Source organism: Odontesthes bonariensis, chromosome 18, assembly GCF_027942865.1.
Source record: "Odontesthes bonariensis isolate fOdoBon6 chromosome 18, fOdoBon6.hap1, whole genome shotgun sequence".
In the NCBI taxonomy this organism is placed as follows: domain Eukaryota; kingdom Metazoa; phylum Chordata; class Actinopteri; order Atheriniformes; family Atherinopsidae; genus Odontesthes; species Odontesthes bonariensis.
Genome location: NC_134523.1, coordinates 20,778,757 through 20,801,274, shown reverse-complemented (window position 1 = coordinate 20,801,274; position 22,518 = coordinate 20,778,757). Strand labels below are relative to the sequence as shown.

Sequence of the window (22,518 nt, the reverse complement as noted above, 5' to 3'; positions counted from 1 at the left end):
AATGTGGCTTACTGACCAGCACCTAAAAAGATCACAAACATTTTGAGTTACAAAGCACTAACTGTCAATTAGATAATTAACTGCAGCACTGTCTTCTTGAGTCAATAATTCTCAGCTGAAGAACAGGAACAGTGCTCAAGCTTTTACAGCCATTTGACGCTGGGAAAAACAGTTCTTGGAACACTTGAAGCAATTGTGTCAGTCTTTTCAGGCATAAATTAAAAGATTATCTATTCAAGGTTGAAGCATTTCCCATACAAATTATAAAGGATCCAGAAGACCACTTTGTGGTTCACAAAAAATGAGCCTGTGTCATTACATCACTGCTCATTGCTGTGGAATAATTTGTTAAAAATCAGACAAGAATATACTGCAGGAATAAAAAAAATTGTGCAACTTTGTTTTTAATTGTTAACTTTTAGTCTAAGTTTAATTTAATAGCTTCAGAATAGCCCCTTTCAGACATAGACTCCTTTTCATTCATGTGAGAGCAACTGAACTTTTTAGCTTTCTGTCTAAATTGGCAATCTGCTCGCTTTCCATACAAGTTGCAATGTTTCTTGATCAAATCAAGTAACATTTATGTGCTACTTATGTATCACATACAAACACAAAACTCCTACATTTAGCATGATTGTTAAGGGTTATCAATTTTTTTATGAGTAGTTGTTTAAAGTTGTCAGCATCTTTCCTGCACGAGACAGCAGTCAGAGCACTCTCTGTTTGAATCAAAAGGTTTCTGAGCAGGCAAGCTAAACTAAAAGCTACTCAGAAGGGGGCCATGACGAAAGAAAATTTTCATTGCAGTTCCAGCAAACACATTGTAGACACACTGGATCATTTTGCACAAGACAGTTACACGGACAGGACCTTCTGCGGTTGAGTGATTTCAGTCAAAAAGTGAATAACGCATAAGTGGTGTAAAAACCCACAAGATAGCTTTAGCTTGAACAGCTATTACATTTTCGAAGTTTGATTTGAGTTTAGGTGTCAAAACATTCACTCTTCTAATTGCACTCCTCTGTGTGGCTTTTTGCTTGGTTGGTCTATCAGGATTTGTGTCTGAATCTCCAAACTGAGAGTGCTCTGACAGTGTTTACTGCAGGTACTGACGTATCATACAGTAAGTACTTCACTCAAACTCGCTTAAAATCAAAACAAATTTCACGTTTAGTTTGGCATATAATCTATTTTTCAGAGAAATCTTACAGATTGGGTCATTATATTATCACGAGTGCTGTCCGGTTTTCCCTTCCACTATTAGATCCAGCACCTAAGGGTATTTTTCAACAATGTCGTTGGCAAACGAACAGGAAAAAAAGCTAAATGTTTTTCACTGTGATGCTGCCTCGCTGCAGCCTCCCCACTCTGTTTGACACACACAGTGGACAGTGAGGATGTGACAAAGAAGACAGGGAATCCGGGGGAAATTAATGTTAACATTAAGAACAATGCTTGTTACTATAGGCACTATCAATCTTTCAATAGAAAAAAGTCCAAACAGATCATTTATTACACTAAATATCCACCAATCTGTGTGGAAGACGACTATTGTCAATTTTTCCGATTGATTCCTGGTATGTTTTTTCATCAGGCTCATATGAATTGCCATGACAACATAACAAGAAGTCAGGAAACTCTGACCTGATGCCTTACACATCAGTTGGTAGCATGTTGTGTATCTGTTATAGTGTAGTATCTGTATATGACTGACAAGGGCTTTCTCTCTGCTATTTCTACATTACAAACTACACTTATGTGTTTGTCTTTAAGTCCACTATTAACTAAATATGACACTTCTCAGTGAGTCTGACTTACCAATATCACAGTTGGGTCCAGTCATGCCCTCCTGACACTGGCTGCAGTCGTCCCCAGTGAATCCACGCCGGCATACACATCTTCCTTTGACGCACCTTCCTTTGTTGCTGCAGTTGTTAGGACAGCCTTTGGCAGCACAGTCTGGCCCAGTGAAGCCAACATCACAAATGCATTTTCCGTTCACACACTTCCCACGTTTGCTGCAGTTGTTGGGACAAGCTCTTTCAGAGCAGTCTGCACCAGTGAATCCATTGTCACAAACACATTGTCCATTGACGCAGCGCCCCCTGTTGTTGCAGTTCTCAGAGCAGGTGTTCTCAGAGCAGTCATCACCACTGAAACCGCTGTCGCATATACATTTACCGTTAACACACCTCCCGCGGTTGTTACAGTCATTAGGGCATGATCTTTCCAAGCAATCCTGGCCAGTGAATCCATCATCACAAACACATTGTCCATTGACGCAGCGCCCCCTGTTGTTGCAGTTTCCAGGACAGGCAGTCTCAGAGCAGTCTGCACCGGTGAATCCATCGTCACAAACACATTGTCCATTGACGCAGCGCCCCCTGTTGTTGCAGTTTCCAGGACAGGCAGTCTCAGAGCAGTCTGCACCGGTGAATCCATCGTCACAAACACATTGTCCATTGACGCAGCGCCCCCTGTTGTTGCAGTTTCCAGGACAGGCAGTCTCAGAGCAGTCTGCACCGGTGAATCCATCGTCACAAACACATTGTCCATTGACGCAGCGCCCCCTGTTGTTGCAGTTTCCAGGACAGGCAGTCTCAGAGCAGTCTGCACCGGTGAATCCATCGTCACAAACACATTGTCCATTGATGCAGCGCCCCCTGTTGTTGCAGTTTCCAGGACAGGCAATCTCAGAGCAGTCCGCACCAGTGAAGCCGCTGTCACACACACATTTTCCGTTAACACATTTGCCCCGGTTGTTGCAGTCATCAGGACAGGCCTTATTTGAGCAATCTGGACCTGTGAATCCAGGATTACACACACACTGTCCGTTAACGCAGCGCCCCCTTTTGTTGCAGTTCCCAGGACAGGCTTCGTCTGAGCAGCTGGGACCTGTGAAACCACTGCTGCAGACACACCTGCCATTGACACACCTGCCCCGGTTGTTGCAATTGTCAGGGCAGGCTGCTTGGGCGCAGTCAGGACCAGAAAAACCAGGATCGCACAGACACTGTCCATTCACGCACCTCCCATTGTCGTTGCAGTTCCCGGGACAGGTGGACTCACTGCAGTCCGGCCCACTGTAACCGGAGAAGCAGACACACTTGCCATCCACACAGCGTCCCTGATCACTGCACTCGTTGGGACATTCGTCGGTCTCTGGTTTAATGGTGCATCCAGCACCTGAAGCAAAGGAAAAGGGTCAAATAGCGTGATTAAATATAGATTGTTTCACAGAAAATATAACAGCCTGTTCATTTTTACTGTTTTCTTTTATCAACATTTGGGGGAACCTTCCACTAACTGGACATGAAACAATACATATAGTATGATAACATGTCAAAAAATGCGGAGAATTAATAATAATGAGTGGTGAAATTCTCACATATTTAATAAGAGTACAATGTTGTGATGTTGAACAGAAAAAACAAGTTGTTACACATCCTTGAAGTGATGGCAGATAGTCATTTGAAACATTTGAATGTTACCAAGGCTTGCCATAAAACATGTCTTGAATGAGTTAGAACCAAATTCTTTTCCTTCACTGCCCCACTTTAGCTTTTTTTGAAGGGTGGAGGTCTAATCCTCTCTAATTAGACTGTAAAAGCAGCCCTGATTATGACTTTGTGCGTGTGTGTGTGTGTGTGTGTGTGTGTGTGTGTTGTTGAACATATGGGTGGAGGAACTCCACTGGACTTGGAGGAAATTGAGATCACAGTGGGCACGGAGCTGAGAACGAACACACTCACACACATTGGTGTTTCAAATGTAAATTTCTTTACATCTACCTCCTGACGGCTAACCCTAACCTAAACTATGACTAAACTGGCTTTTTAACTCTAAATGTAATTCAATTCTCAACAAAAAGAGTAATACAAGTACACAGAGTTCTGTTAGCTCATAATTTGATCTCTTTCAGTTAATCATGTGATCAGCTGTGATGTCTAACAAGCTCTGAAGGACTGATTCTAACAGACGTCTGTCACAAATATTCAGTTACACATTCAGTTTCAAACCAGAATATGAATTCTCCTGTAGATTGTGAGGTCAACTTTTAAGTTTAGAGGTAAAGACACGACTTTAAAACATGTAGGGCACTTTCCTTGATACTTAAACACGGAGTATATCAAACAGTATACAAACTATCCAATTGCAGAACTTCCTACAGTACAAGTAAACAGTCTGAGAAGGTAACTTTAACAAAATACGTTGTATTCTTTTTTGTTTTACATGTTTTGATCGTTTACTCTACTAACTTTATATTTAACTTTATATTGATTAATCTACTTTCAAAAACAGAATGTATTAAAAAAAGATTGAATTTATGAAATTGAATATGTGCCATTTCCTGGTTTCTATGATGGGAAATAAATTTTTTTGAGATCTTTGATTGTTGGTGAGACAAAATAAAACGCATTTGAATGTTTGACTAAGCTTCAGAGATTAAATGTAAACTATTTTCTGCTAATTTATGCCTTGGTCTTAAAGTAGGCTCCTCAGCATGGAAAGTGGCACACTTACAGCTCCAATGCCCCTTCCTCCATCCTTATAACTTGGGTTCAGATTCACATTGTTGATTCTGTACATTGTTGTGTAGACAGACATCAAATGCCAAGGTCATCGCTTTGGGAAAACACTCATTGCACAGTTTATGCTTTGCTGTGAAAATGTTTGTGCTTTTACACGTTGTGTTGTGAGATCACGTTGTGTATTATACCTCTTTGGACACTATCACTCCATCTACTATTTTAGGTAGAGTTCTAAAACTTTCTTTGTATATGTATTTTTCTATTTTTATTGAACTTCATGCTTGTTATCCATTTCATTTCAGAGGGAATTTTCTGCAGTTAGACTGCTAATAATTAGTTTAGAAAATATCTGATCTGAAAGCTTGTTTTGACCGCTGGATTTAAATGTAATTTGTGAGTGAACTGCGGATGGATGTCACACTTTAATTCATGTGTGTGTTTTGCAGGATGAGTCAGTGCAACGAGCAGCCACAGTGAAGTAATATGAACTCATGCAACTGGCTGAAACAGCGACATGTGCACATGATCCGTTTCCAGCTGTAATGAAAGAGATCAGATGTGGGGGGAAATATACTAAATGCAGTCGGAGTCACCACTTTTATCTTGAGGTAATTTCCCTCCTTAACAAACTGCTCACTCTGAGGAGGCGGACAAGTGCCTTGCTCAAACGAAACATTACTGTGAACGAAACCAGACTAACAATAGCTGTTGTTCACGTCATTTATTATTGCTGCCTATCAGTTCTTGGTGATTTTAACACAATATGAGAAACTAAACTGCATATTTGAGCTAGTTTTCGATGAAACTGAACCATTTCGATTACCGTTTAGTGCCACCAAAATACCAGAATTGCAGCTTGAAAAAGAAACATCATTAATGGGGACATACGATAATCACAATGTGCAACACATGAATTCTGGGCAGTGCTTCTTTGCTTCTTTCTACACAGTCAAATAAAGGAAAGCTAAAATATTTTTTTTGTAATTCTTTGTTGAGTACAGTTCTACATCAAGGAAACTTTTACATTTCTCTGAGAAATTGCTGGAAATTACACAGATTGCCAAAGAATTTACAGCATAATTTGGTACTAATTACAAGGAAAATGGAAAGCTGGAGTGGGTTTTAGGAACATTAAGAGTGAGTTTGCTTGAACTACAGAGCCACTTGTGGTCTAATTTATTGAAAAGAAAAAAAAGTGTCTGGCGTTTGTTAGTTTATGGCTGCACAGAGTCTGCATGCTTGGGGAAATATATGTGTCATGTGAATGTAACAGTGTTTGCAAAAGTATTCACCATGTTTGGATGTTTTTTCTATTTTGTTGCATCACACCCGCAGTTTTCATGTTTTTGGATTTAATGTAATGAATCAACACAAAATAGTTCAAATTAGTGAAGAGTTGAAGAAGTTTCCGATCCCTAAATTATGATCTGATACTGCCAATTACCTTTAGAAGTCACCTAATTTTTTTTCAAGTAAGTCCACCAACCCAAGAATGGGCAGCCCAATAAAACTCAAGGACCACACAAGAGGGGCATTAATCAGAGAGGTAACAAAGAAGCCAAAGCTAAGCCTGAAGGGGCTGCGCAGCTGAAACGGACACATCTGCTCATAGCCCCACTTTAGGCAGTACACTGCACAATATTAGACTATATAGAAGAGAGATCGGAAAAACGCCGTTGGTTAATCGAAAGGAAAAAAAAAAAAAAAAAAAAAAGGCCACCCAAACATGTGAAAGAAGGAGCGCTGGTCCAGAGAGGCTCACTTTTTGGCTATCAAGGAAAACACTTCAAAACCCAACACTTCTCATCACAGCTAGAATATCATCCCCACAGTGAAGCACGGTAATGAGAGCATCAAGCTGTGAGGATGTTTACCAGCAGCATGGACTGGAAAACTGGTAACAATAGAGAGAAAAGGTGGGAAAACCTGCTGCAGGAACATAAGAATTCTGCTTATGATTTGGTTTGAGAACACCCCGTGTTCTAATGTTGATGATCTGTTGAACTCTTACACATCAAGTCTCTTAAATGTTTTGGATACCATTGCTCCTGTCAAGGTTAGAATGGTTAAAAGTAGGCAAAGGGCGCCATGGAGGAAAGAAGAGTCGGTCAGGGCACAGAAAAGGGAGTGCCGGAGAGCCGAACGGAAATGGCGCAAGTCAAAGCTCCAGGTTCATTATGAGACTTATAAAGAAAAGCTATATGTGTTCAACCAGACTTTGCGTCGAACAAGGGAGAGTTATTTTTCTGAAATCATCAAAAACTGCAGTAACAACTCTTGTGTCCTGTTTGCTACAGTAAACAGATTAACAAACCCCACCAGTTTCACTGCCTTTAGAACTCATTTCTACATCCAAGTGTAATGAGTTTGCAATATTCTTTAATGACAAAGTTCAAGGCATTAAGAATGCAATAATTTCCACAACACAAATAACTACTCTGCAGCCAGCTGGATACCTAGAGCTGACACATTTCACACCTGTTACTGACAAAACAGTCGAAGAGACCATCTGCAGTCTGAGTTCATCAACGTGCTGCCTTGATGAGTTGCCCACTAGATTCCTAAAGTCTGTGCTGAGCAGTTTGTTACCACAACTCGCTCATCTAGTCAACGTCTCACTCCAGACTGGAACATTTCCAAAGGCCTTAAAAACGGCTGTCATGAAGCCTCTTCTAAAGAAGAGCAATCTTGATGCCACAGTCCTGAACAACTACCGGCCCATATCAAACCTGCCATTCTTAGGCAAAGTCCTAGAAAAAGTTGTATACCAACAGCTTAGTGACTTTCTCCTGTCTAACAGTGCTTTTGATACTTTCCAATCAGGCTTTAGGCCCCACCACAGCACTGAGACAGCTCTGATCAAGGTGACAAATGACATCCGCCTGAACACAGATGCAAGTAAAGTCACAGTCTTAGTTCTGTTGGACCTGAGTGCTGCCTTTGACACAGTTGACCATGCGATCTTTTTACAGAGGTTAGAAGACTGGGTGGGAATCTCTGGTCGTGCTTTAAACTGGTTCAAGTCCTATCTGGAGGACAGGAAATATTTTGTTGAAATTGGTAACTGTGTCTCAGACCAAATGGCTATGACCTGTGGGGTTCCCCAGGGGTCAATCCTGGGACCCGTATTGTTCAATCTGTACATGCTTCCATTAGGCCAGCTAATACGCAGCTATAATGTGTCCTACCACAACTGTGCAGATGACACTCAGATCTACGTGTCACTGACGGCAGGAGAACTCGGGCCTGTAGATACATTGTGTCACTGCATCGAACAGATCAGTGTGTGGATGCAAAACAATTTTCTGCAGCTAAACTCAGACAAAACTGAAATCATTGTCTGTGGCCCACAGAAACAAAGATAAAGTGTTTTCAGTCACCTTGAGACTCTCTCTCTTAAACCTAATAATCAAGTTAGAAATCTCGGGGTAATATTGGACTCAGACCTGAACTTTAACAGCCACATTAAATAAATAACATCAGCAGCTTTTTACCATCTAAAAAACATTGCCATAATCAAAGGAATAGTGTCTAAACCAGACTTAGAAAGAATGATCCATGCGTTTGTCTCCAGCAGGTTAGACTGCTTTAACGGCCTGCTCACTGGGCTCTAAACGGGCTGTAAGACAGCTGCAGTACATCCAGAACACTTCTGCTCGAGTCCTGACTAGAACCAGGAAATACGACCATATTAGTCCAGTGCTCAGGTCTCTGCACTGGCTTCCTGTCGCTCAGAGAATAGACTTTAAAACAGCTCTGCTTGTGTACAAGTCTCTTCACGGTCAAGCGCCAAAGTACATCTCTGACATGTTAGAGCCATATGAACCAACTCGGGCTCTGAGAACCTCAGGGAGGGGTCTCCTGCTGGTGCCCAGAGTCAGGACTAAACAAGGTGAGGCTGCGTTTCAGTTTTATGCTCCTAACATCTGGAACAGTCTTCCAGAAGATGTGAGACAGGCCTCAACTCTGACAATGTTTAAATCCAGGCTGAAAACAGTTCTATTTAGCTGTGCATATGACACCTGAAAGTATTTTATCTGCACTCTTCACTTTTAAATTAATTAATTAATGATTATTTTTTATATTTTTATTTTTTCCCCTCTTCTTTGATTGCTTTTAACTGTGTTTTAATTTTTATCTTTTAAATGCCTTGTCTTTATGTAAAGCACATTGAGTTGCCTGTGGTATGAAATGCGCTATATAAATAAATATGCCTTGCCTTGCCTTGCCTTGCCTTGCTGAAGTAACACCAGTGGTTTTGGAGAATACATTTAAATGTCTTAGAATGACCTCAATCAGTTGACTACTTCCACACAATCCTTTTTTTCTTATTTGTTTTACAGTTACAAATATAATACAACTAAAACAGAGACTTTCGTAAAGCACGACATGTGTATGGATATATGCAACGTTTAGACAGTTCTTCAAAGAGATGTTATGTGAAGAAGAGGGTAAAGTGTGTTAGTCCTTTAACAGCTAAGCTCAGAGACAAACAGTCAGACTTAAGCCTCAGCAGTAATGCATGAGTGAAACAAGAATCAGATGCTTGAACAGTTAAGCTGACTACATCGTGGGCTCATGGCTCCCCTCAAATCTTGTTTAGTTTAGTTTGTACTGCCTGTTAAATTTTACAACTTTATAAAAACAAAAACAAGTAGTTTATGTGGCTCAGAGGTGTTGTGTAAATACTTTTGTTTGTATAATGGACTGAGTAATGTTTTGTCTACGTGGGGCAACATTTTGAGGCCGATGTCCTTACGCTGTTGGAGGTCTCTTTCTGCGAAAAGCAACTTTTTCCCACTTGCTACAGGATTAATTGTTGTTGTTTTTTATTATGATGACGTATTGACATTATTATGAATCTTGAAGATGACTTATATTATGTTATGATTTGGTGTTAGATAGAAACATGCAATTTTAACTCTTTATGGCATTTGTATGAGAGGATTTGAGTACACAGACACTGGTATCATTCTATTTATGAAGCTTTTTTTAGGTTGTTTTCCTCTATTCTGTGGCTCACAGAGCTCATACTTGGTATTATCTGCATTAAGAAGACATATCAATATAAACTGTCCCGAATGTTGAGGCTCATACTACTTGCTCATAAAATGTTCCACAATATGGTTTAAAACTGAAGGCATTCATTCCTCTCAGCAGATTTTCCTGCAGGGAATAAATGCTTCATTATGTTTTCCTGTCTTTATTTTAACAAAAGTTCAGCCTTGGTAAATGGGGCTCATGCACAAATATGCCCCGTTTAAGTTAATTTCCAAGCTTACCCACGTTAATAACATTCATTTATGATTTCAAGATTTTATAACAATGTTATCTGTGAGATCATTTGTCTGCCAATCTCGATAATGCTGTTAATACACTTGATAGATTAAATCCAGAAACTTTTGTTTTATTTTTGTTCTGAGGAAACGGTAGCTGTTTAAAAGTTATATCTAATATCAGTTCAACTTTAGATTCAGACATTATTGTTTAAAATTTAATAATTTGACCCTCTCAAAAATAAAGCATGTTTAAAAGACAAGCTTTATAAAACCTAAGCAGTTTGAAAACAGCCTCTTATCCACTAAAAGAGAGTTTTTAAAACAAATAAGACTGGCTAATTGCTGTAATAGTTCATCTATTCTGGAGTAACTCTAACTCTATGAACTACATTTGAAAGAGAGAGACTCAGTGCTGCTAACTTTTTATTTGTTCAACTATAAAAAAAAAGTTTTGTTCTTGTTGGAAAACAAGATGACAAAGTCAGTCCCTGATTTATTTTTCCAAAGTATTCCAAAATTTACACATGAATACCAGCTATTCATAAGGGCATTATGAGGAAAAATTTCAAGAAACAAGCTGGAATTCGGAAAATGTTCACATGAATAGGTTTCTGTAGCAACAGAAGGAAATACAGGGTTCTTTATGCCCTGCATTTAGTTTTTCAGGCTGCATGTAGTCAATAACTTTGTGATGGTTATTGGGGTGGATCTAATCCTGAGATGAAATTCAAACGCTGTTAAGTGATGTGCATATCTTCAATGTAATGAAAGGGTTTGATTTACTGTAAATATTTATCTATGTTAACTAGAGTAGAAAGATATGTGCTGGAATTAAACTTCAAGTGAGGGTTATTACATTTAAACAAATCCATAATTTAACCTCTTAGTGTGTGGTATAAAAATTGCGTCATTATCTCTTGAATCTTGAGCTTTGCCGGCTGTGTTTAGTTTAAAGTAAGAGTTGATTTTTTTTTTTTTAACAAGCGCAGTGCTCCCTTATATCATTGTGTCAAAAGAATCTGCTTTTGAAGTTTTGGAGCATAATGGTGTCACAAAACAAGAATTCAGCTGCAGAAACTGGAAAACAGGAGGGATTTTTTTCTGCAAACAAAGAAAATTCAGTCAAGCGTTAAACACATGTTGCTATGAACACAAGCTGTGCTGAGAAAACAGCAACATGTCTCATATCAAAGTTTCAGCGTGACATGAGCTGAAAAAGAAAACGCACAGCAGTAAGGGTCTGCTCATTAATCACCCCAAGGGAACCAGACTTAAATGATTAGTAAATGTATTAACATGATTATGGCTAGTTTCAGTCATCATTATGTCTTGTTTCATTTCCCCCTCTTGTTGTCATGGTGTCAGTGTGTTGTTTTGTGTGTTCGCAGCTCTTTGATCATCATCCACAGAATCAGAAAGATTACTTTATAATTAGTTTTTGGTCTCTCTGTGATCACACTACTCAATTCTGGATTGATTTTCTGTGTGCTGACAACATGGACACATTCAAACAACCTTTATGCCATTTAAGAGTTGATTTTCGGCTGGGTTGGGGGTGCAGTGAAGAGTTGTCTGAAGGACATCATCAGTTCTGTACAGATGAAATTAACTCATGACTGTAATAAAAGGATGTCAATTTGATGCACGCTAGTTGAAAAAGACGCTAATCTTAAAAAGTTCAGACGCATCTAGCTTTTTCTAATTGGCTTATTTTTGGAGCTCAGGTAGAGAGGCATGACATCACCTACCTAAAATAGCAACTGTCCATTTAACAATCAGTTTGAGCTGATTTCCTCTTGCTGAGTCTAATTGAAAGTCGAAAAGCGTGTCTGTTTGTTTTTTTTCTTGTTTCCTGATCAACCATTGCTTATTTAAAAATTACAATGTCTCATCAAATTATTATTCAACTTATAAAATACAACATTTAAAGTCAGACTGGTCAACAGTGGAATTAAACAACTGTCCGGGTTACCTTTGCTTTCAGAGGTGCAGCAGCTTCCATGAGCTCCTCCACACTTCTCCCGGAGTTCAGACACCTCCCTTTCCAGCCTCTCGAGACGCTCCCGCAGGGCAGCGAAGTCCGCCTCGCAGCCACAAGACCCCGACCCTGATCCCGATGGGACCAGTTTGATCTTATGGGTCAGGACCAGAGGAGAACCAGGAGCCAGATCAATCTCTTTACCTGTGAAATGCAGAAATCAGCAACTGACCGATGGCGGAGAGGACAAAACAGGTTTTATCATGACATTGTGCTGATGTGAATGCAGAATGTAGAAATCAGTTTTACCTTCTTGGCTCACACCAGACGAATCTCCCTGAGTGGCACATCCCTCTGAGATCACTACCTGCAGCAACAACAATAGAGAGTCATTACATTCTACTGTGTTTTATGCTGTTTGTCATTTCTGGACTGCACGCATTCCAAGACTAAACATGCCACATGTCATCAAGGGCAGTGAATGATTGAAAAAGAATCCTTTGAATACAGTTGAGTATTTTTTTTTCAATACTAATATGGAGAATATGGAAAAGCTCTGATTTTGCATTTAATATGGTTCATTTCTGTGACACGCTTCATGTGTTTCCCAAGTGTGTTGATCCTGTCTTCTGCTGTGGGTGCTGTGCCTGGCTACTAGCTGCCATGGTGTGCCTTTGGCATGATTTTCTATTTACCCTGGGATATTGCCTTGCTTTAAATAAACTTGTGCAACTGGGATGAAAGGCATAAAAAACTCCATAGAAATTCCTTGCTCAGGATTCCTGGAGGCCAGTTTAGTTTTCACCACATAAACAACCACATGACTTTGAGGGCACCCGTTACCTGTACATCACCTTGAAGGTTAAGGGGGGCATATTTTTTCTTGAGAGGATATGTTGTATTTGTGTCTCTGAGGTCTTGGCCAACTCAGAAAAAACACAACTCAGGCATTTTGTTTTTGGCTCCTTGCATCCAAAAATGGATCACACAGCGAACCCCTCAGATTTGCAGGCAAAAATTACATCACTTAAAAGGTTATCCAGCCCATTTTGCCCCATCAACTTCAGATGATGTTACATTCACTGTCTCTCGAAAGCAGAAACTCTTTTGCTCTTGCTTTTTCATCGCTATTAACATGAAATTTCATCATTTAATTCACTTAATATGAAAAGTAAGTACTCTTTCAGTACTTACTTTCTTTCAGGAAACTGAATTATTGTCGTCCTGTCATGTGTTTTAACAAATGGGCTCAGTTTAACACACGACTCATGAAAACTTGAAAACTGTGAAAAAAAAGAGGGATCAGTAGCCTACGAGCTGTCCAATGTCAGTCTGCAGATGAGGGAAATATATGTGTTTGAGAATAAAATTGAAGGCAAGTAGAAATGTATCAGTTGGATGTGTAGTCTGAGCTCGCAGGCTATTTAGTTCTCATTCCATAATAATGTGCTAAACTAGCAGTCCATGAGGAAGAGAGGCGTGGAGTGGAGTCCAGTGGGTCACTCCACACCCAAAAATAATCCATTTGAAAATAGTTGACCAATTGTTTCTGTCTCTATGTGTTATTTTGACTTAAGCATGTCACAGACATATGATGAAGACCTTAAGATAGGGCATAATATGTCTCTTTTTAGGATTTTTACTTATTTAAAATGATGATTTAACTGTAACTCACAGTGTGGACGTTCTTCAGTTGTTGTGGACTTAGTGTGTTGGCTGTAACATTTAGTTTTCATTGAGGCTTGGGCATCCGTGCTCTTTTTTTTTTAAATTATTTTTTGGGGCTTTTGTGCCTTTAATGGATAGGAAAGTCCAGAGAGACAGGAAGCAGGGGACAGAGAGAGGGGGACCGACACACATCACAGGGCCGTCCAATGCGGGACACGAACCGGGGCCAGCCACAGCGAGGACTACAGCCCCTTGCACATGGGGCGCCCGCCCAACCCACCACGCCACGGACCACCCTGGGCATCTGTGCTCTTACGGAAGATTTCTGTTCCTGTTTTTTGTTCATGAGCATGTTTCAGCTGATCTAACCAAGCAGAGAGTAGTAACACACTGAAACCTGACAGAGAAGTCTTATCTCTGTGGTAAAACCAGCCATCCGTGAGTTTGGAGTGCCCCCATATTCAGATTTTTGTGGCCTGTGGTTCGCAGTTATTTAGAGCCTTTTAACCATAGTTTGGTCTTACAAAGTGCTTTACAACGTGTTTCTTATTCAACCATTCATTTCACATTTTATTCTACAGATGCAGCCCCTGTTCCCAGTCATAAACGCAGCCACGCATAATAAGCACATTAGAGCCCACAGGTGCACTTAAAAGGCATTCTGTCATTTCCCTGACTTTACAAAGACAACCAGTGAAGTATGAAAGCAGATCATTTACAACAAACCTTAACAGAACCCACGGAAAGCACATAATTGTGTCAGAACCGGTGTTACAATTCATGTATAACTAGCCAGTATATCCAGCCTTAAACACCACACAGGTATCAAAACAAAGCAGCAAATATGTTACATCAAAATCAAACAAGTATTCAATCATTGAAAACGTCAGAATAACTTAAAGTATTTATTTTGGGCTGCTGGAAAATGTGAAATAAATTCCGCTCACTCTGTGACGTTGTAACACATTTACCATAAAGGTCTGAGTTAGATGTATTCCACATTTTGGGGTTACAGAGACGTGAATACTTTGGTAGGTTACTGGCCTCTGCGTGCTAATGCTAAGCTGAGGCAGTAGCTGGTGCCGTGGGTAGATGCATCAGTTACATGAGTTGTTACAGACTGATTTCCCACCATCAGCCTATTAGTTACTTTTTTGTTACCTTCATTTTTGCCCTTTTATAGCCCCATAAAACCGGTTTGTAACAAGCACTTCTTTACAAAGAGATTGTAAATGCACATTATGATGCAGTGACTTCCAGATGCAGTCAAATAAAAACATCAAGTCAGGGTCTGTAATTACTTAGATGTTGGGAAAAAATCACTTCGTATAACTATGAATTAATAGGAAACATTTCAAACAAATAAGACCCAATCTAGGTTTGACCAACTTTGTATATTTTGACCAACTTTCAATCCGTCCATTCATCTTAAAGAGCCAAAAAAGTCACCTTGATGGAGTTCTGCGCGGTGTCCCTTGGTGTCCTTTGACCTCTGATCTGTAACTCTCTGGAGGTTGATGGAGTCAGGAGGGCCGGGCCAGCCAGGAGGAAGAGGAGGAGGAGGGAAGGAATGAGGGGAAGCATCACTGGAATCAAACCAGGGAAAACCTTCCTCGGATTATGAAGGGAAGGGAAAGATGATGGACTATTTGGCAAAACTGGGCTGTGTGGTTGATCTGGAGCCGGTTTGGAAAGATGAATGCTTTAGTAGCACCGCAGGTCAATGAAATCTTTCAGCTGCTGTCGCTTTGTTTCAATCAGATTTGACAGAAATGATGATGTAATTCCTGTTGCCTTTTTGTACTCCAAAGATTTTCTTCCTGGAAGAGACGGAATAACTCATTAAGCTCACCTTAAATTTCATGTTAGCTCAGCAGACTCCACTTTGGCCACAATTAGCACAAATGGGGACCATAACCTGTTTATGGGCCTGTCAGTGTAGCATGTCAGCCAATAAACCCCATGGAAAAAGTAACTTGGTCTGAAAGAGTAGACTGTTATCCTGCAGCTAGATTTCTAACACGTGGAGCAGACTGAAACCTGGCATTCTGGGATTTTTGTTACACTGTTGATCTGTTGGGATAGATTGGCCTCGTTTATACAGAATTTGATGACATAGTTCTTGGTTTAGTATTAATTAAAGTATTAATATGAATTAAACTGATTAAGCCGGTGCAATATATAGTGCAATATATTTCAGTTTCTCAAAGAAAGGCTCACATATTTTCCATATTCTATAGGGAGAAACATTTTATATGAGGATGTATACAATCAGCATACACCCACATCCAAGCTCATCATGCTCCCATGATGATGGCATTCAGTTGCCTCTGCAGGTCATACTACATAACAAAGCACACACATTGGACAGTGTGGATCTGGTTGCTTATAAGGAGGAGGACAACTGGATGTTGTCACATAGCTTGCTGATTGTTAAACATTTACATCAAAGTCCCCAAACATTCATATTTTATAGAATTACTTTGTGAATTCATCTAAGGCAAGCTGTGAAAGGGTGACAAAAACCCATCAAACCCTCAAAGAACGACATTAATCTGACATGACAGGTAAATAACCCTCGATATGTCCTCCCACACTAAAACAGTAGTAATCACATTCTCAGATATGAGTCAGACATTAGATTATCAAACCACCTGATTCTCTCCTGTGAGGTTTATAACTAAAGCTGGTTGAAACTTGACAGATCCACTGTTCAAATCCACATTCTGCAGTGGCAGGTCTGAATGCAGAAAGCAGCTGCTGCGAGCTGCAGCACATCAGGATAACGTCATTCTTCCTGCCGGTGGAGCAATAAATACTATTTAGGAGGGGATGTGCACATTTTCAGAAATGTTCTTTAACTATAAGGGTTTGCCCTTATAGGTATATAAGGTATCATAATGCTATTACCTTAAATAACATTTTATATAGTGAACGGAAAGATCTTCAAAATCTGATCAGGAAATTGAATTATGACTGAGAACTAACATATTGTTCTGTCTTTGTTCTCTTATCAGTGTAAGTTTTTACAGTTCAGACAGTGTTTCCATTTCATTTAATGCATGATGAAATTTTCAATGTTTGTCCCATTTTCAGGATAACACTCAGAGAGGTTGTCCAATTCAGACAATGACTTTTAGGAATCAGGAGGTCCCAAGTGTCCAAGAACACAATCCTCACAAATATAACAACCAGTAGCCTGGACTGTTAACACAAGGCTCATCACACCAGACTGTGTTTTTCCATCTTCAGTTGTTAAATTTTGGTGAGTCTGTGCCCACTTCTGTTCTTGGCGTGTTCTTCAGTTGTTGTTGCTCATCCAACTCTCGACTGGACGTGTCTGAGTTGCTTCTCAACTCAGTGCAGTCGTAAACATTTGTTTTTTAAGTTATGTCATCTCTCTGCTCCAACCAGCCTGACCTCTGCCTTTCAGTCTGCAAAAGTGCTGCTCACTGGATAGTTTCTGTTTTTTTGCCTCCATTCTGCATAAACTGTAGGAACTGCTGTGGTGAAAATCCAAAACAGCAACTTAAGAAACTCTCAAACCAGCCTGTCTGACGACAACAATCATACCACTGTCAAAGTCAATGAGATTAACTCAACCTCCTGACTCGTATCTGCAAGATTACATTATTTGATATTCTGCTTATGCACGAGTGTTTATACTAACTTGTTAATCATGGTAGCTGTTGTTCAACATTAAAACAACTGACAGGTGCAATTAATAACACTGATTTAATTAGATCGTACTGATCTTGTCACAACAACACATGTCAAGAGCTGAGATCTATTGGGCAGCCAATAAACAGTCAAGTTGATGTGTTAGAAGCAAGATAGATGGGCCAAGGAACTTTGTCAAAGAGCCCATCATCTGGCTCAGAGCATTTCCAGAATGGCTGGTCTTATGAAGTGTTCCTGGCACATTATTCCAATTATGGAGAACTAGTGAACCCGCTGCAGGATGCTCTGTGCAGTGCTCAGCTGAGAAACGTGGGGTCCTAACATTCGTCACCTTGTAAAATATCACCTACCAAAACCATTCTGCACACCATGTAAACCACTTGCACTACCCCACATGGCAAAAATTGCTCATGTTTGAGGAACACGGCAAAAAGTTCAGGAGTTTGACTTTTCCTCCAAAGTTCCCTACGTTTAGATTTCAATTTCAATTCAGCATCTTCAAGATGAAAAACAAGTTTGAGTCATGTCACAAGGCTCAATGTCCACTTTAAGAGGATTAGAATACTCCGCTGCTACATTGTTGAATTTATATATATTCTGTACCTTTGAATGCACATAACATGTGATGTTGTTCATTTGACAAGTCAAGGCTGATTTGGCGTCACAAGTGAGAACGAGACAAAATTGATTAACTGAAGTGTTTTTTAATGCAAAAACATTTTTGCAACCTGTTCTTCAGGAAAATGCATTGCCATTTCATGTTTCTTTAAACGTATTTTACACCTTTTAAAAGCAAGTGCAGTTTCCATATACCTCATGTACCTATGTAATGCTTCTTTGGAACTTTTAGAACACATTTACAAACAACTTTGGCATCTGGGTCTATGGTAAACTTTGTCAACCGACAAACGAGGCCTATTCATTAGGTATACTGGCATAGTGGATGGGTATAATAAATACACTTTCAACTGACAGACTCTTTTAACCAGTATTAAACCCTTTTTTCTTTACTTTACTGTGTTTTCACATAAAAACCAAAGCTACTTGGATGAGTTCAGAAGCTAACATGCCTGCTAGAGTAAGAAATGAAGTGAAATACTTGGAGTGAAGAAAAAGCCCTGTTGCCACAAAATACAAAATAAGGCATGTGGACACGCATGCAGCTCAAATGTGAACCTGCTACTTTTCCACACCTTCCCTTCACATGTTTTTTTTTCTCTCTGCTGCTAATTTTATTTGGCCTGACAAAAAAGCATTCAGCATCTGCTGTTTAATTTACATCTGTTTGAACCTCCGACAGTAAGATAAACCGCTCTTCGTGCTTCAGTGGGAACGAATAGCTTGTAAATACCTGCGAGTGACAGCTGCCATACAGTTGGACCTCAGGAGGGCCACAGAATCTTCCAGAAATCCTCCTGTCTATCTTCAAACCTTTACTTTCTCTTTCTGCTGGTAGAGCCTTTTCCTTCTGTTCACTTAGCTTTCAGCAGCCAAATAAATTCCCTCTGACTGGCTCTTTAAATGCAAACTTGGCACTCAACATCGAAACTTGGTTTAATGATTTGATACTATTAACCAGGAGGCGTTCATATGAGAAGTGGATGAAGTGTTCCTTCTTTCCACATCATCACTAAACACAAAACACAGACAAATCCTACAAAATGAAAACTTATCTGGTGATTGATTAATTCATTCCGAGTTACACTGTTCAACATCTGGTCAACAATTTCACTTTCTAAATTAACCTATCCTTGCCACGGTTGTAAATGTAATGCATATCCAATGGGACTCAATTCTTTTAATGAAGAAATATTTGAATTATTGTTCAACCAGATATGTTTTTTGTTCAAATTCTGAGCTATTCTTCCTTGGGTCCAAAGTAGACAACAGAAATATTTTTCATATATTCATATTTGTTTTGTTAAAAAAGGACCATTGTCAAATGTTTGACATTTTCCATTAACAAATAAAAACCATACAAAAATGCTCTAGAGATAAAAGGACATCTTAAATTCAATGTAATCCTGTCATTCCAGGATTAATAGCAGCACTCTAATTCCAGTTCTATTGTATCTCACCATTGATTATTTCTTTTTAAGCTAAATATCGAAAAGTTGGCATACTGTGTAAAATGTAAATAAAAACAATGCAATGATTTGTAAATCTCATAATCCTAGATTTTATTCATAATAATCAGGGGACATGGCTGAAAATCGATATTGGATAACCATAATCTTCGGTCCCTCAGCTGGCTGTGCATTAAAAACTGGTCTAACTCTGCCATGGAAATCACTGCATGAACACCTCCGGAAATCATTGTTTGTGATCAAAGTTCACCATGCCACCCTCTAATGCAGGTTAAAGCTCTATCGTGCAAAGAAGAAGCCATGTGTGAACAAGATCCAGAAGCACTGCTGTCTTCTCTTGGCCAAGGTTCATTTAAAATGGGCCGAGGCAAAGTGGAAAACTGTTCTGTGGACAAACTAATGGAAATCTGAAATTGTTTTTGGAAAAAAGAAAAATAGATGCTGAATTCTCCAGACAAAAGAGGAGAGGGGCCATGCAGCTTGTTATCAGGGCTCAGTTCACAAGCCCACATCTCTGATGGTATGGGGTTACATTACCGCTTATGGAACTGGCATGTTTCACATCTGGAAAGGCACCATCAATGTTGGAAAGTGTACACAGGTTAAGGAGCAACATACCCTCCCATGCAGACATGTTTTTCAGGGAAGACCTTGCATATTTCAGCAACATAATGCTAAACTGAATACTGCCCCTATTTCATTAGCATGTGTACCAACTTTGGGAACTGGTGTTGTGTCAAGTTATCCCTCTTCTTTGCAGTGGAGAGAGGATCCATTTGCAAGACAAAGGTATATCCATTTGAATCTTTTGAGCCATGAAAACATAATCTCGAGGTTTAGTCTGGGATTTGTAGAAAGTGTCTGTATCGGTGCTGTAACATGCTGGCCACTGCAATACTTGTTCATATCAAGATTTGTCCTCTTGTCTACACCGGAATATCATCAACACAATCCTCCAAAAAGTTGTAGAGATGGTTGTGGCTTTATTTCCACAAGTCTTATTCAGGAGACACGTGTGGAACTCTTTGTGTTTTCATCCACTCTTTGATTCAGGTGGCTAAACTTGTGTCCTTAATCCAACTAAAGACCAGAAAAAATACCTGTAACAGTGGTAACTGTACACAGAGATAGTGACAGCTGTAGGCTCAAAGTGGATGGAAGATAATTCAATTTTTTGGAATGTCTCAAGTTTTTTTAAAAATGTCTTTTTTAAGTGATGTTAGTGTGACTGCGGAAAACAAAATTGAAATCCAAAAAAAATTAGACTTAAAAAACGCATTAAAGTCAAAAGATTTATACATGCAGTTGTGCTTAGTGCGACACCTGTAAACGCATATAAATCTGTGAAATCAGTTCATTCCACTTTAACAACAACAAAGTGAGGACTTTTATTTCCTATCCACCATGCACCCCTTTTCTATACTTGCTTCAGCTCTTCAAGGTTGAGGTTGGCTGGAGCCAATCCCAGCGCTCAGCGGGTGAGAGATGAGGAGCAACCTGGACAGGCTGCCTGTCCATCACAAGGCTAACACACACAGACAAATATGAATGCTCACACTCATCCCTGCAGCTAAATTAGAACCATCAATAAACCCAGAACATACGTCTTTGGACTGTGGGGGGGAGAACCTAGAGGAAACCCATGCTTACACAGAGAGAACATGCAAACTATAAACAGAGGGACTCTGTCCAAGACAAATTACAATGAAAACTGATCGAAAAAAAGGGAAATAACTATACAGCAAAAAGACGCTAAGAGATGTTTTTTTGATCAAAACAATTTTGATTTAGAGCAGGTGTCATGTTACAAGTGTCTGATCAGCTACTTTTAATGTTGAGCTAACGAGCATTGTTAAACACACTCACTTAAGGCAGCTGCTGTGAAATCCAACACAGACCAGGGCAAACATCTTCACAAGCCAACTTCATGAACAACATAATAAACTACGAAATAACTTTCGCAGGAGAAAAAACAGTGAAAAACAATCTGAATGCTTGCATCTGGTCTGGTATTTCGCTTCTCAAGCCAAAATGTGAGATAATGTCAGATAAGTGAACTTTGGTTCCACACAACAAACTTGAATAATCGTCATTCTTTATTGAATCGACTGGTTCAGTACAAGTCTCTCTTTATAGGAATTTTCTTCATATTATTGCAGCAGGCTGCCTCCCTCTGCTTTGTATGGAGAAGCACACCCTTTTCATTCAGTTCTGTTAGGAATAATGCAGGATTATATCATTCACCATTCATTTTTTTAAGTAGTCGGGATAATTCAAGATAACTGTTGATTATTGTGCAAAAAAATTGATTGATATGTAGAACATTTGCTTTTCCCCCTCAATAACGGACAAAGACCGTTGATACTATAAGAATATAATCATCCTCTTTTCTGTATATACGAGGTGGTAAAAAAGAGATATTTTAGGCGTATAAAGTGTTTTAAGTTGATTTGGACTTACCGGTTTTAATTTTTGTTTTGCCAATTATTGCCAATTATTATCTGATTATTTGCTATTGAAATGCAAAGGAAAAAATTTTAGATGTCATATTTCACTGTCAAATTTATATATTTTTTTGTCCAAACAATATAAATTGGAAATTGATTGAAATTGATTAATCCATTTTCCGAGACGTTCGAGATACATTTTTAGACCGCCTGACTTTGCAACAGCTTAAAATTGGTTGGTTCGACCAACCAACAGGACAAAAACACAAAAAGTATTATCTTGATCTTAAAGAATACTTCGCAGTTTTGTAGAAATGCAAAGCGAGAATGAGGAAATTTTTGTTTAGCCGTATATTCAATAATCCAAATGATTGGATTTTAATTTTATTCGCAAAAAAATTATCGGTTTAAATCATTCAACTAAATGATTTGCAAATATAACTCCATCTCGCACATGTCGATGAAACATCCATAATATTAGGGACTTTTCTCAAATAATCTAAAATGATTCAAAGAACATGCAAAAAGGAGCATTCTGCCAACTTTTGAACTTGAGAGAATATAAAAAAGCATCTAACCTGCTCAGAGGAGTTTCTCTCCTCGCTGGTCCAGGAGTCTCTGTGTCTGTTTCTGTCCGGCTCTGAGAAGCTTTCACTGAATGACCAGCAGCAGGAGGGGGATGGACAGAAGGAGAGAGGGAAGGAAAGAAGGAATGAAAGAGAAAGAGCAGGAGGGGAGGAGGAGAGCAGTAAAATTTTCTCATACTTGAAGAATTTTTCTTCCCTCTCTCCTCTCCTTCTCCTCCTCCTCCACTCTTTCACTCTGATGTCATTCTATGTGCTTCAC

The 22,518-nt window shown here is 39.4% G+C and overlaps 1 protein-coding gene across 2 annotated transcripts in view; it reads right to left on the bottom strand.

Moving 5' to 3' along the window:
• The window catches only part of tnxbb (tenascin XBb), a 62,818-nt gene extending 40,500 nt beyond the window's left edge, over window positions 1–22,318 (bottom strand). For both annotated transcript variants that reach the window (XM_075449826.1, XM_075449827.1), the window contains exons 1-5: window positions 22,251–22,318; window positions 14,907–15,277; window positions 12,099–12,156; window positions 11,784–11,993; window positions 1,819–3,186 (exon numbers count right to left, since the gene is read on the bottom strand). In XM_075449826.1, the coding sequence (XP_075305941.1) occupies window positions 1,819–3,186; window positions 11,784–11,993; window positions 12,099–12,156; window positions 14,907–15,041 (1,771 nt within the window). In that variant the 5' untranslated portion in view covers window positions 15,042–15,277; window positions 22,251–22,318. The remainder of the gene's footprint in view (window positions 1–1,818; window positions 3,187–11,783; window positions 11,994–12,098; window positions 12,157–14,906; window positions 15,278–22,250) is intronic.
• Between the last annotated feature and the right edge of the window lie 200 nt (window positions 22,319–22,518).